At 45.9% G+C, this 15,389-nt stretch overlaps 1 protein-coding gene across 16 annotated transcripts in view; it reads right to left on the bottom strand.

The window, feature by feature from the left end:
• Positions 1–15,389, bottom strand: part of Nedd4l (NEDD4 like E3 ubiquitin protein ligase) — a 320,649-nt gene that overhangs the window by 20,329 nt on the left and 284,931 nt on the right. For 9 of the 16 annotated variants that reach the window (XM_021214590.2, XM_029547162.1, XM_029547164.1 and 6 more), the window contains 5 exons: positions 13,857–13,934; positions 11,256–11,310; positions 6,317–6,375; positions 2,549–2,614; positions 822–1,051 (listed from right to left, as the gene is read on the bottom strand). In XM_021214590.2, coding sequence (XP_021070249.1) covers positions 822–1,051; positions 2,549–2,614; positions 6,317–6,375; positions 11,256–11,310; positions 13,857–13,934 — 488 coding nt within the window. Of the gene's footprint in view, positions 1–821; positions 1,052–2,548; positions 2,615–6,316; positions 6,376–11,101; positions 11,156–11,255; positions 11,311–13,856; positions 13,935–15,389 lie in introns of all 16 variants that reach the window. The other 7 variants (XM_029547160.1, XM_029547161.1, XM_029547167.1 and 4 more) reach the window with 1 other exon arrangement.

The following is a 15,389-nucleotide window of genomic DNA, read 5'->3' as shown; positions in this document are numbered from 1 at the left end:
CATAAAGCACTTGCCTTGTAAACCTGGGGCTTTCAGTTTGATCCTTAGAATACCACTTTTAAAAAGCTGGGTGTGACAGCTCACACTTATAATTCCAGGGCTCAGGAAGCTGAAACAGACGGATCCCTGGAGGCTTTCTGGCTGCCTAGCTTTCTGGCAAGTTCCAGGCCAGTAAGAGACTGTCTTAAAAACAAAGTGAGGATGCCTGTGGTTGTCCTTTGGCCACATATGTACATGTACTCGAGTGCATTCACACTTACAAATGCACACATGCACATATGGACAGACACACACACACAATGTCAAATTCAAGCAGGTCAACCAGCTATCTTGAGAAGATGGGAACCCTCACAGTGGTAAGGGGTGTCCAGATACCCTCCAGTACACAAGCACTGTAGATGTTTCTGTGATCAGAAGTTAATTCCTCTGAGAGGCTTTTGATTTGGGAATTTTCCCTAAAGGTCCAACTCTTGGTTTACCTGATCTCAAGAGCTCTGGGAAAAGCCCCGTGTCCACAATACAACCCCCAGAGCAAACTCAGTGGTCCCCGTTGGTCTTACAACCATGAGGACAAGGGGCTTTCAACTAGGCAGCACGGAGTGATTTGGGGAAGTATCTAGGGGACGTAGGGAGAGGTCAGGACCTTGGTTCCTCCCCTTTCTACCTCAGTGGTGTCACGAGTGGACTTTCTCAGAAGCCTCCCTAAGAACTGAAATCTCAAACGGGTGAGTTTCTTTTAATTATATGTTAAATTCCTTAAGAAGAGAACTATACCAGCTGCAGGGAGGGACACACGGTGCAAATGTCTTCCATGCACTTACGTGGCAGAGTACTCGAAGAGGCCATAGTAGGGGTTAAACATCTCTTTGGACAGTAAGAAGAACCATTCTCTGGCCACGCCCCCATAGTCCAGGCCTTTCTCTGACTCAAACTCAATCCACAGCCTAGCCTTTAGGACGTCAGGTCTCTTTACAGACATGATCCTCCGATAGGACTCTTCAAATATGTTGTTTCTGTGAAGTTTCATTTCAAACCTGTTTGGAATATCAGCCTAGATGAAGGAGGAAAAGACAAGTTCATGATCATATGGTACACACCACACACACACACACACACACACACACACGCCCCTGCCTTACAGGAAAATAGTCAAAGGGCAGAAGCAATGGTGGCCTTCAGATAAATGTGCAGTGACAACTAGCTCCCGAGAGAGTCTCCCCTTTACAGGTTTGTCCTCTCACAGAGGAAGAACCTCCCTGTGTCAAGATGGGACACAGAGAAGCAGCCATTCAGAGCTGCTCAGGCTGAATCACCCACATAATGTTCAGAACATCTGCCGAGCCCAGAAACTCATCCTTACCACTATAGAGACAAGGACACCCCCCCCCCCCCTTAAGGCGTCTTGGAATGCTGGGTCAGTCAAAGAAAGAGAGAAGACTTAATCCCACGTAATCAAACCTTTATAACCTCCAGGCAAGCTGGAACTGGTCTTATCTCTGGTAGGAACTGCAGCGGGGAAATGCAAGGCTTGTTGCCTGCAAGTTCATGGTGCTTTCGTGGGGGAGTGGGGACCCAGCATCCTACTAAGTTTGGGCAAAACATCCATGGACTCAGAGTCGACTGAATGTAACCGAGGTCCAGGCTAGCCTTGCTTACATGGACAATAGCCACGGAGCTGTCCTCACTGGAGGACACAAGGATAACTCACAAAGAAACACTACTGTAAGTGCTGATGTGAGCTTCAAGGACAAAAAGCCTCTGGTTAGGAATGAAGACAAGAGTCACAACCATGGCACAGAAGACAGATTCTGAGTGAGCGTAGAAGTGACCAGTACTTCTTTACCACAGGACAAAGCTCAGACCTAGAATGTCAACTGGGAGGGAGCAGGCAGAGAGCGCGGCAGCCTCAGGCAAGGGAAGAGTTATACTGGGGTTCATACCCTCTTTGGCCAGAGGCATCAATTTTCTGGGCAAATTGAGAGCAAAACTAAGATCCATACCGGAGGTAGTGAACACAGAAGACGCAAGGTTGGGGGTAGGGAGGCAGGCCAACAGTAAGCACCGCTGTCAATTCAGCACTGTGTGTATAAACCTTCCAGTGTCTCTTGGTTGTAAAATGTTGTTGTTGATGATGACAATCATTACGCTTGGGCTCAACACTAGCAAGTAATATAATTATGTGTTGTAAAAATATACCTTGTTGAAATAGGTACGTTAGTTATATGGTTAAAATTGCCACCCCAGACATAAAGAGGTGTAATTCCACATGGTCTCCCCAAATTTCTTGACTTTGGCCTCCTTTTCTATTCCGTAAGAATCATATGATGGTTTAAGAAATTGCCCTTCAGGTGATTTGATAATGTAACACTGACATAGTCTTCACTTATCATTTCTGTTAGAAGGAAAATTCAGATCAAAGATCTGGGTGGGCCAAAGGGCATTGGAAAAGGAAGTGTACACACACAAGTCACAAGCATGCTGTTCTCGGTGGGCTAACGGGCGATGGGAACAGGCTACAACAGAGCTTTCGGAAGTCGTCATTACTCACAGGTTTCTTTAATTTCTTCCTAAAGTAGTCGTATTTCTGCTTAAACTCTCTGGAGTATGGAACAGCCTGCAAGAGAAATTCAGACACACAGATAATGTAAGCATATGCCTGAAATCTTATGTGTAGCGAGCCAATGTTGGCAAAGTTTCATGGATCGCAAACCTTAAATACTCATATTCTGTGTTTTCTACAGAAAAACTGGCAAAATGCCTGCATAGGAAAGGACCGAGTCTCAGATGGGCTGAGAGCTAGTCAGCACAACAGCCAAGGGAACTCTCAGGATCACACCGCACAAACCGGATACCTGTTCTATATGAACTTTGCCCGAGTGTGAGTCAGGGTAACCCGCAGAGATACATGGATACGAAACATCTTTATATGTGTATCGCTTCCTCCTCCTGGAGGCGAGTGTTATTGGATGTGTCCCTTTAACACACAACCCCAAGTAATAAATACTGCTCATTTAAAAAAGTCTTTGTGGGAAGGCCAGGCGTATTACTCATGCTACTGATTTATGACTCAGGAGGAGGCAGAGGCAGAGGCAGAACAATAGTGAGTTCAAGACCACCCTGGACTATATATCAAGATGCCGTCTCAAAACATCAAGCAAAGGGGGCATGATCCATCCCTAGCACCACTAACAGCAACACAAACCATTTTGTGGAGAAATATCATAAACAGAAAGGGCAGCAGACTGATAACCTCTATCAAGGAGTGGGAAAAGTGAGTAACTTTTGAAAAGAGTTAGCCTGAGGAGTCGCCAAGTTTGCCTTTTACTTGATGTCCTGGTTGGCTTAGCCTTCCACTTGAGTAATTTCCTGAATCAGATTGGTGTATGTCTGCCTTGGGATTGTCTTGGTTGTCAGTTTTTATAGGCGGGCTTAGCTCACTGTGGGCAGCACCATGCCCAGGGAAGGTGATTCTGGGTTGTATGGGGGAAGCTAGCTAAGCCTGAGCCTGTGTGAGCCAACAAGCAGCATCCCTCAAGTCCCGTTCCCCCCCCCCCCCCATGGCCTGGAACTGGAACTGTAAGTTGCTCCGGGTGGCTTTGGGCCAAGTTATTTATCACTGTAAAAGAAATGAAACCAGAACACACTTATGAAAGAATTCTTTTAAACTTTGAGATTTCATCTTACCCTAGTCGGAATGGCCAAGGTCAGTAAATAAATGACAGCCCTTGTTGGTGAGGCTGTGGGAACAGGGGACACTCATCTACTGCTGTTAAGACTGACACCTTGTACAGTTGCTATGAAATCAGTACGGGGTCCCTCGGGAAGCTGAGAATCGATCTGCCTCCAGATCCAGCTATACCACTCCTGGGCATATAGACCCAAAGGACTCTACCTCTTACTAATGAGACACTAGCTCATCTGAGTTCACTGCCGCTCTGTTCATAACAGCCAGACATGGGGAACAACAGAAGTGTCCATCAACTGATGAATGACTAATGAAAATGTAGTGCATTTACACAGTGGGATATCATACAGCTGTTAAGAAAAATAATAATTTGCAAGTAGATGAATGGAGCTAGAGCCATTCATCCTGAGGTAACCCAGAGCCCAAAGGCAATGGTGTGGAATCTTAGCCTGTGGGTCTTAGCTTTTAAACTTTCAGTGTGTGTGTTCAATTGAAATAACCATAGAGGTTAGAAACCCAGGAAGTGGACAGAGAAGAAAAGATCCCACAAGGAAGGGGAGAGAGAAAGGGGAAACAAGAATAGGATTGAATGAGGGAGGGGTGGAAGAGCAGGGCATGGGGGGGGAGTGTGGGGGAGAGATTCTTTGAAAAACCATATGGAAGCCTACTACTGTAGAGGCTTCCAAAAATATATTCACATGAAAGAATTTAAATGGAGCCACCATATGATGGGGGGGGGCAGTGTTCCAAGTCAGACTCATCTTACATAAATGAGGTTTTCAGTGACAAGGACATATCGTGAAGCTAGCTGCTGGTAGAGTCTGTCTAAGCTGGCATGAGAAAATGGGGGTGGGGTGAGTGGTATCCCTGCCTTCCCCACCTTTAACCCCGATCTCAGTCAGAGTTAATCTAACGGACAGTGTCGTCCATTGCCTTTCCTCCTTGGGGCTTCATGGTCACTGTTCCCCATCTGTTTCATCCATCTCTGTTTCTGCTCAGAGGTACCTCAGAGCTGCCTTCCCTAGGCTCCCACAAAATAAGCACACCCCCCCCCCAACCTCTGTCAGCTTTCCTCTTCTTAACTCCTACCTGTATCTATTCTTTTTTGGATTAATTGTACTAAGTAGTGGTTTTCATTCTGACATTTGCATACATGCATGCGTGCAGGCATGCATTTCTTCATCTGTTGCAGGGTATCTAGGTTGCTCCCCTCCAGTGCTAGAAATGGGTTTTATCTTGTTGAGTCATTGCCTGAAGGTGTCTCATGGACAGACGTACGCTGTAACAGACTCTCAGGCTTAGAGCTGTAAAGAGTATAAGAAAACTAACCTCAGGCCCAGGGAACCTACAAGGAACCACAACTCTATCCAGAGATGATACTAAGAGACAAGAACAAAGATGGAGAATGATGCAAAGGCTCAGGGCGAGTAAGGATGGGAAGGGCGGTGTGGGAACAGTGGCTGAGGGTTTGCCAGAACGGAGGACAGATCTGCTGCACCCCCTCCTCATGGATGATCCTGCGTCGAAGATGAGATCCACAAGGGGAAACCCACAACCCAACATGTGACTGTGAGCTCTCAGAACATCAACGATAATGAGAAAATTTAAAAAAAAAAAAAATCACCAGAGAGAGAAATATTTGCCCTCCAAGAAATGACAATCGTATTGGCAGCAAAATTTTAATCACCGGTTTGGAGGCCAGAGGATATGGGAGAACATCTTGAAAAAACAGAAGAAGAAGAAGAAGAAAAATAACAGACTTATGTAAATCAGCAGAACTGAGCATTTAATGGAAAAGGCTAACCAGATTGTCTCTCAGCACCCTTGGCTCACCGTGTACGACTCGCTGATGAGTGTGTCACAAGCAAGAGAGGCCTTAGGACTGTCCCTCCATCCATGACTGCAGAGTACTGCACTATCTCAGGGGCTCACGGCCCTACGTCAGATGGACGCTTTCTCACCAGCATGCGTGAGCAGCACTAGTGCAGAGTTGGTGAATCAGCAGAGTCCATATACAATCCATAGCTTCCAACCTCTTCTCCACAGGGTTTTAAAGGTGGAAGAGGCGCAGGCTGATTAGCATGCATTTATGATCACCGTCCTAACAAACGGCCAGCAGCCTAGCAATGCAGGGCTTTGTCTTGCAGACCTTAAACAGGAAGGGAGGAGTGTTTTTCTCTCTTAAGGGGCCTGCGCCCACTTTTGGGTATAGGGTATGTCTTTCTATTTTTCTGAGTGATTCTCTTTCTTCTAATTCTCATGGTTAAGCCTATATTAAAATATCATTCACAACGATACTCTACTGTTAAAAAAAAAAAAAGGGAGGGAGACAATCCTGCCTGTCTGTTTAAACTATCCTTTTATAAAGGACCAGGAAGAAAACATTTCAACCTGCTACTGCTCCGGACACCATTTTCTCCTCCTTTCTAGTCCCAGTCCCATTCGAAGGCCTGAAGCAGCTGTACACCAACCCCCCCCCCCCCCCCGTCTGGAAAACTCACTGAAGAGCTGGGGTGAATCCTAAACTACTCAATTTCACCAGTCTCTGGACATCACAGTAGGAACACACAAGAAGTGTGTGTACTACGCAGTCACAAGCTATATGAAGGAGAGGAACATGAGAATACTGACCGGACCAGTTATGGCTGGGTTCTGTAGTCTTGGATCTTCCCACTGGGTAATTTTGCTGTCTGAAAACATTAAAAACACCAGCAAGTTAGTTCTAATCCCTTTGGTCTACAGGGTACTTAAGAAAGAAAAATTCCCCTTTGGGTTGACCCCAGGGAGAATTTAGTATTTTGGGGTTAGAAGGCAACCCTGTTATTGCATGGCAAACATATATATGATTAGTTAATAATAATAATAATAATAATGCATAACAAAAGTAAAACCATATCTTTGCAGTTTGGGGTGAGCAACCTAGTAAATGTGCAATTATAAACCCCTCTACTCGTCAAGGATTTATAACTTGATCTTGATTTTCAAAAGGCATAAGGTTTAGTTCCCTAGGAAGTTAACACACACACACACACACACACACACACACACATTTCTCATTTCAAATACTTCTTAGCATTTGCTTATGATGTTGAAAAACTGCTTTCAAGTAGAGATTTCTACATTGAACAGAGAAATAAACCCCCTTTGTGCCTCTCACATGCACACAGAACCAAGGCAGCAAAGGCCACAAAGAGATAAGAATTAGACACAGCTGAGCAAGACTTCAGAGAAAGGGTTCCCTGGCAGCCTGGCTGGGCAGTTTTCCTTTCCTCCAAAAGGTGAACAAAAGGGCTCAGGTGATGGCGTAGAGCAGCTGCCCGGGTCATGTGGGGTTTCACCTGCACGTGATTAAAAATGCTTCAGGGGGTCCTTGCGTGTGCAGCCTCAGGTGGAGGTGCCTCTGGGGCACTCAGATGACAAGAAAGGGCAGGCTGGGGTATAACAAGGTTACTCCTAAGTTTAAAAGAGGAGTTAGGGACGCTAACTGAAGACGCACCCTGCTCGCTCTTAGCCTGCTAGTGCGCTGACGGTAACTCACAGATTCAACTCTCACAAGCACCTTAGTTAATTTTTTAAAACCCTGATGTTATGAACTTTCATGAAAACAGAGACATTGTTAACAAAAATGCTCTGGGCTGATTATGATTAAAGCAGACGCTGACATACGTATGGGGAAAAGCCACGGTGAAGCCCATCATTCTGTGTAAGGAAGACACACTCATGATAAAAATGGTCTACATTAAGAAGAAACAGACGAAAAACCCAAACCCTTAAGACTACACATCTACAGTGCTAATTTCATGTTAATTTGGCAGAAAATGTCCACAAGTGTAAAACTCAACTGCTTCAGGGAACACCGGCAGATACAGGTGGTATTTAAAATAAACAAATACAATTTAAATACAGGTGGTATTTTAGGTTGCCTCATTTCTAAAAAGAGAAAAGGCTTCGGAAATTCAAAGCTGCTACTGAGGTGGAAAAATTAGAAAACAAAATAAAACACAGGTCACAGACTATAGCAGGATGCAGCTGGATAGAACCGTGCCTTTATCCAGCAGCTTGGGTAATAACTGATGTTTGTCATCAAAATAAACGGGCCTCTCCCAACACAGGAGGACGTTCAAATCTTCTGAGCAGACCTGAATCTCAGACTCCATCCCTGACGCCTGCACCGGGTTCCCTTAGCGTCCTGAACAGGTGCTCACCTGCCCAGTGGCCCTGTAACCTCACACCCCAGTCAGCAGGCTGAGGATTAACCTGGCCCGTGGATTTAATTAGTCAGTGAGGGCTTTTCCAGAGAGGCTTAACTGAGCGGGTGGAGGAAAGACCTGTCCGAATGTGGGCGGCCCTTGCCTACAAGCCGGGTGCTAGGATGGATTTAAAACGGGAAAGCCTTGACATTCTGTCACTCTCTTCCTGTCTGTTAGGATGAGGAGCCTCTGCCATAGTTGTCGACCACGATGACGGTCCAGCATCAATGGAGCAAAGGACTTGATGGACCTCAGAAACTGTGAGGGAGAATGAATTCTTCTTCTTGTAAACTGCCTGGGCCAGGCATCTGTCCCAGCGACCGGAGTCTCATGAACAAAGGCAGTGTCCTAATGCACTGACTACCAAGATCCAGGACCTGCCCATGTCCTTGCCTGTCCTTGGTGATCTTCCAATTGTCAGGACTTTGTTCTTGCTGTGTGGGGCATGCATCTGTGTCCTAGACTGTAACTCCGTGCTCTAGATCTCCAGGGCCATGACCTTCCTAGCCTCTCTATTCAAGATTTCCTCCGTAGGTCTGCCCAAAGTTTATTCTCAAGAATACATCTGACCACTGTCCTTCGACTCTGGGAATAGCTCTCTGAAGCTCCCACTGTTTGTTTGCAGAGTGGATCTGAGTCCTTCACTCCCTGTCAGAGATCTGTCGGCTTGTCCTGGGTGCCAGCCTCCTTTGCATGCCAGTCAGGCAGAACAGGACTGCATTCCTTTGAGGTTGGTGTGGCACCACCAGTCACGCTCCTGTAAATGTCTATACATATACAAACAAATCATAACCAAGGCTTTAGGGTTTTTGAGGGGCAGCTCTCACTGCCAGTGTGGAATGGCTGGCCCTATCTGGTTGGTTCTAAACTAGATTCCCACCATGCCCTTTAGAGTGAATCCTGCTCAACATCTGTCCGGAAGAGAACACACACACACTGACAGAGCCATCTTCAGCCACTGTCAAGCTGAGCACTCAAGTGACAGGTTCACCTTCCAACACAATACCTAAGACCCCTCCCCTCCTGGCTCTCTCTACCAGACATGGGCCCTTGAGAACAGGGCTCATAAGGTCTCAGTCTCATAGTTCCTCTCCACTGCTGACCATGCCCCAGCATATAACGGGAGCTTCCTGGGTTGTCTTTGTAATGACTGAGGGAAGAAGCTGAGAGTGAAAACAAATTCCTTCAAAAAGTCTGAGAGCTGGAACCACACACATGATCCTGGGGCTACAGAACGAGCCTGCTGTGGGGGACAGTTAGCCAAAAAAAAAAAAAAAAAAAAAAANAANGTTTCAAAAAAAGAACGTCACAATCTAAACATACTCTTTTTACCTCTGAGACATTACATTTCAAATCAAACGACAAGAAGGAAGTAGAGGGAATGAGAAACCTAGCTATGTTAGCTATTGCTCCTAGATTAGGTAACTGTGGGCAGGGTGCAGGAACACACACATTATTGGAATTTCTCTTGTAACTTCTGCATTTGAGATACCACTGGCCGATGGCTCGGTTTCTGGGCACATCTGGTCTGCGAGAAAAACACGTTCTCCAAGAGCGCTCGAGATTTCCTTCTAGATATTTCTCTAACATTTTACCCAGAAGGAATGTGTCAGTAATTATCTCTCAAATGGATCAGTCAAGGTGTCCAATGAGCATCCAGTGCTACTGAAAGCCTGCCTCTCAGGTCAACCACTGTTAACGTAGGAAACGCTAGGGTGCCTGAACAGAGCCCGGTCCCTGGTCCATGGGCATGGTGGTAGCAAAGGGAGATGGTGGATTTTGCCAGATAAATGTTGGGAACATTTTACTCTGAAGGTGAGAAAACTCCTAACTCTTATCCACCAGGTGATTAAAACTGTCCGGGGGAGTACCCACTGACCTGAGAAAACCTTTGAAAACACAGGGATTTTGTACTGTCCTAGATTTGGAGGGACAAGGCAGAAGAATGGTTTCTCGGTATGTATCCCTTTACAGTCATCCACAGGGCAAAGCTTGGTAAATTATGGAGAACTGTTTTTAGTGGCATTAAGAGTGTAACCTCTCCTCCATTTTGGAAAGTTCTCAGAATTTAGAAGAAATAATATTGTGTGTGAGTGGGGATAATTCATGCACGTACCTAGAAAGTGGTCATGTCGACAACTGTATGCTCACAGTACAGTGCTGGAAAATGTATAACTCTGTTTTTTTTTTCTAATCAAAGACAAAACCAAAACTTATGCATCTTGAAATAATCTGAACTCCAAGGGTGACCCTGCTCTCTAAATATTCTGAGTTCTGGGTAGGCCATCTCACTGACTTCAAACCCACTAACCCTCATGTCTGAAGGCAAGTTCTTGGAGGATCCTAGGTCCCCTAGTGACACTCGGAGGAAGTCCCTCCTCCCCCCAGATAGTCGCTGGTCTATGTACAAGCACTGCTTGGGGACAGGACTCTCAGCAACAGGCTCATCGATACACTTGAGCTCACTTCCTGCTTCCCAACTGAATAAAACACGCAACCACATCCCACCAACTGCACAGGGATATGAACCTTTCAGAAGCTTTTTTATGCTTGTTTGTTTGTTGGTTGGTTTCCTTCTTCAGAAAGTTTTAGGGCTACATGAATATAATTTTATGAAAAAAACAAGCCAGCTAAAGACAAAACAAACAAAACACCACCCCCAAACCAAAGGAAACCAACCCAAAACTTCCCTCACCCCCCCCATCCCAACTCCCTGGCTAACAGCAAACATTATTAGTTTAACTTGTAGATGAAACGAGAAACTGCACATATATCCACGAGTGCTCAAGCAAACGCCTTCAGCAGATACACTAAGGTTTCAGAAAAACAGCTGCGTATATCATTAGTGGGCTGGGTGCAGGGACACATGCCACGATAGAAAATAAGTTCAGAACGGGCCTTGGAAGTCAGTGCTCCAAAAGAAAGCATCCATTGTGGAGAACACTGCTCCCATGGATTCGTTCTTTTTATTTAAAAACGAAATCATCACTTCTAATCTTATTTTCTATTTCCAGAGTGTATTTATTTAAAAAGCGCAGATGTCAAGGAACTGTCAAAACAAAAATTAAAAAAAAAAATTTTTTTAATCATTAAAAAAAGTTAATAGGTCACAAGATCAAAGCTGGAAGGGCTAGTTGGAAGCAACCTCGGGGTGAAGGCACAGTACCGTATAAGGGCACTGACTCTCTGGTATCATTCTCTCCACATAACACCTGGCTGCCTGGACAGGGAGCAAAATGACAAAGCTTCACCATCACATTAATGTCACCCTCCCCTTCCTGTACCCTGTCATGCCTGTGGGCACAGCAGGGGCTACTTACTATGGTCAATGTAAAACGTGCGGCCATCCAAGTGGATCCTCTCTTCCCAGCCAGGCTGGCATCCAGGACAAGTATGGGGGAGAACACAAGCATCGGTTAGCAGTTCCCAAATCCACGGCTTCGGCCACACTAACATTCCAGGACCCTTCTCTGCTGGAAACACCTGAGCACTGAGGATATGCCAAACAATGCTAACTCGGGGGCACAGCTAACAAGTCACGCAGGATCACGTGTCTCTCTCACAAGCTTTCACCGTGTGAAACACCAGCATGAGGCTCCCTGGGAATCTCAGGAAACTGCTGAAGAGTTCAGTGTGAGGGCTGGAGAGACAGCTCGGGTCAAAAAGCACCTGATGTTGCTGCAGGAGGACCTGGGCCTGTTTCCCAGCACCTACAGTGTCTCAAAACTATTCGTAATTCCGGTTCCAGGGGACCTGATGCCTTCTTCTGGCTTGCAGGCACCGGGCATACACGCAGTGTATATACACAGACTCAGGCAAAACAATAATATACATAAAAATAAACGTGAGAAACATTTGTAAGAGAGTTCAGCACAGAATGTTCCTTTAGTTAAAATTCTTACTCTGTACTTCAGGGAAGGAGGAGGGGGTTCATATAACTCTATCCTTTGGAGATAAATCTTGGGGAAAGAGATCCGTGCAGACCACTCTTTTTGGAGAAGTTCAAGGTTAAAAAACAAAACAAAACCATGATTTAAGCAAGAGGTACAAGCTCCTTGTGGTCTCAGACTTTCCATCTATAACTGGCTGAAAGACTCTCATGGAGGAGGGTTATGGCCAGAGTCAAATTAATCAGAAATGTGGATACTAGCCCTAATCTTATCTTGCTCAAATCTGAGTGGTACTGACTATACAAAGTGAGAATCATTTGTAAGAATAATAAATCACACAGTAAGTGGCTGAGCAGCCCCAGTGCTGAGGACTCCCACCATTTACACTAAGGAACTAAAAGACTCCGGCCACCGACAGCCTTCCCTCGTTTCCTCTGCCTGCATACGTGTCCGGCGCGCGCGCGCGCGCGCGCGCGCGTGTGTGTGTGTGTGTGTGTGTGTGTGTGTGTGTGTGTGTGTGTGCACGTGTGCTCGCTCGCAAGCGCACAGGGAACAGGCGTGGAGCGCTGAGGTGTCTTCCTTGATTGTCCTCTATTCTAACTAACAACATTTCTTGGAGAGCAGCCAGCTTGTTCTGGGGATTGCTTTTCTGACTCTCCACTCACAGCTTACATGAAGGGTGCCACACCCACTCGTGGGGTTCTGATGTGGGCTCTCCCCAGATCTGAATTCAGTCCTTACACAAGTAGTTCACAGCAAGTGCTTTGCCTGCTGAGTCACAGCTCCAACATTCCGGTACTAGTTAAGATAAAGTCAGTACACCTCACCTGACTCAGAGGCAATAGACTTTCTCTTGTTTTTTTGAGGGGCGGGGTGTCTGTGTGTGTGTTTTGTATGTGCACATGCCTGTGTGGGTGTACATGCCCGTGTGGGTGTAAGTCTGAGGAGGGTACTGGGTATCCTGTTCATACTCCACCATGTTTCTCTGAGACAGGATCTTTCTTTGACCGAGCTTGGAGCTAGTCTGGTAGCCAGCCAGCTCCAATGACCCTCCCGGCTGCTCCCTGCAGCACCAGGGGCTACAGGCGTGCATGTGGCCAAGTCTAGCTTTCCATGTGGGTTCCAAAAATTCGAACTCGGATCCTAACGCTTGTGCCGCAAGCACTCTTTCACACCGAGCCATCTCCCCAGCCTAAGAGATTTTCTTAGACTCTCAAAAGGCTCCCCTTATCCTCGGGAAATAACAACAACTTCCATTTAAAAACAGTTTGCTCAGGGTTGGGTGTAATGGTGTATGTCTGCTATCCTAGAACCTGGGAAGTAAGACCAAGGGGGATTTTGAGTTCCAGGCTGGTCTGGGCCATCTAAGTGAATACTAGAACTCCAAACCAAACCCAAACCCAACCCAACCCTGTCTCCTCATCTTCAGCATTTTTTTTTTTTTTTAAATGAAGGGCAAGCTGTTGAAGAAGGCAGACAAAGTTTCATCCCAAACTATAGACCAAATTATATCATGCCTCCAAAGGCGAACAAAACTGCAAAAAACGAAACAAAAATCAAAGCACTCCCCTCAGGTTCATAAAGAGCCCACAACAAAGGGGAAAACACCTTTAAAAAGATCTACAGGCTAAGTGACTTTAGAGGAACTTTCTGTGATTATTTGTGCCCTTCCCTCCCATAGTATTTCATGGCCTTCGTTCTTATGCCTGTCTGCAGCATGGCTGGAGCTCAGGAGTTGCTAAGTTACAAAATGAATGGTATGCTGCTTGAATGGCCACCTGCAGTACTCACCCCTTGCACATGTCCTATATCAAAAAAACGAACCGGCTGGTAATTAAAAGCCTTCTTTTACGAGCCCTGGCTCGTAATGGACTATAATATACCTTTCAAACTGCCCTGGTGTCTCACCCTTCTAAGCAACATTGACCAATGGACCCAGAAAGCCTGGGGCAGGGGGCGCAGGCTTCCCAGGAACTCCGAGAGGATAACCACACACTTCCGGACCATTTCATGTCCCTGTAGCATACTCACAGGGAGAGGGCCCAGGTCATTGGGGTTTAAAGATGCTTTTGACCGCATGTGTACTGGAAATTTCAACCGTGGATCTTCCTGCAGGAAAAATGTACATGACAGCGGTTAGGAGGGACTCCCTGTGCGCACTCATTGGCATCTTCCGGTCCTCCATGTTCCCAGGCACCTGGGAGGGATCTCAGCTGTCGGCTTGGTAGAGGAAGCCTGGCTACCATATCTCAGGAAAGGGGAACAGGCCTCCGATGGGAGGTAAACTGTTTCCCTAGGACTCAGAGAAAGGGAAAGGGGAAAGGCAACCAGATTGGGAGAAACGTGACTGCCCTCCAGAGAGGGGTGTGTTTACAGTCTCTAAATGTGATCCTTTAAGAGCAGCATCCTTAGTACTTGGGCTTCACAGGCTCCTTCTGCATCTGTCTGACCAGAGAGTCCAGGGGCTATTTCAGAGATAGCCTGCTTCATCCTATGAAGTTATACGCATGCTAGCAGGTGACATGAATGAGACTACCGATCAAGCTCTGGTGACTAGGTTTCTGTCCCTGTCTTAACATAAACTTTGTAAGCATTTTCCTTAAAAGATATGCTCCTAAGAGGCCAGAGAAAAATCAAAGAAAGAAATATATACTCTGTCATCTTCGGTCATGTTTTCTCCTTTGCAAAAAAAAAAAAAAAAGAAGTAGTTAGTTAGACATCTGATCTTGCAACCTTCCTTGTCTCTGTGCCTTTAGATACAAAACAACAGTATTGGAGACTCAGTTTCTCAAACTCACTTGCCCAAAGGAGAGGATCCAGAGTTGGGACTTGCCCCTTACACGGAGCCAATTAGGGCTTAAAGAATCCAAAGCTTTTAAACTCAAAAGATTAGAAAACAAATAAAACGCAGACCGATACCCAGTCAACTGGAACAATAACACCATAAACCCAGGTAAAACCAAGTCATGGAGACATTTGACACTAGCTCCATCTCATCAAAGCAAATAAAGGCTGCGCTGCTGCCAAATTAACAAAAGGCTTACTGCTTCATCAACTTCCCGGATCAACAGTGAAAGCCAGGAGTGCTGGATTATAACCAAGTGAGAGGTTTTTGGAAATAGCAAGAACAGAAAAGGGTACAAACAGTACAAAATTGTACAAACAGTACAAGCAGCCCTGTCTCTATAAGCGGGAGTGGGTTTTAATTGAAGGCATAAATCATCGTAGTGCTTTGTGAGGAAATGTTGACCCTGAAGCTAATGCATCCTTCCAAAGGTTGAGATGTGGTATTTCCAGTATTTTGTAGCATACTGCGGCACACAGAGCTACGCCAAGATTTAGGATTTAGAGAGGCCAAGAAGCTGATCATTAGGATATCACTTGGAGCTGGCTAACTGATCGGTTGAAAGACTTAAATGAACACTGAGATGTGACAGGTGATACACTGCCGAGGACCCTTGAAATCCCAGGTAGTCAACGACCAAGTCAGGGTTACAGCAATCCCAAGCTATCTCTTAGGAGATGGGAATTCTGGGCGCTTTAACCAGAAAGGACAGCCACGGA

This window comes from Mus pahari, chromosome 15, assembly GCF_900095145.1.
Source record: "Mus pahari chromosome 15, PAHARI_EIJ_v1.1, whole genome shotgun sequence".
Classification (NCBI taxonomy): domain Eukaryota; kingdom Metazoa; phylum Chordata; class Mammalia; order Rodentia; family Muridae; genus Mus; species Mus pahari.
This window is presented reverse-complemented; position numbering and strand designations above follow the sequence as displayed.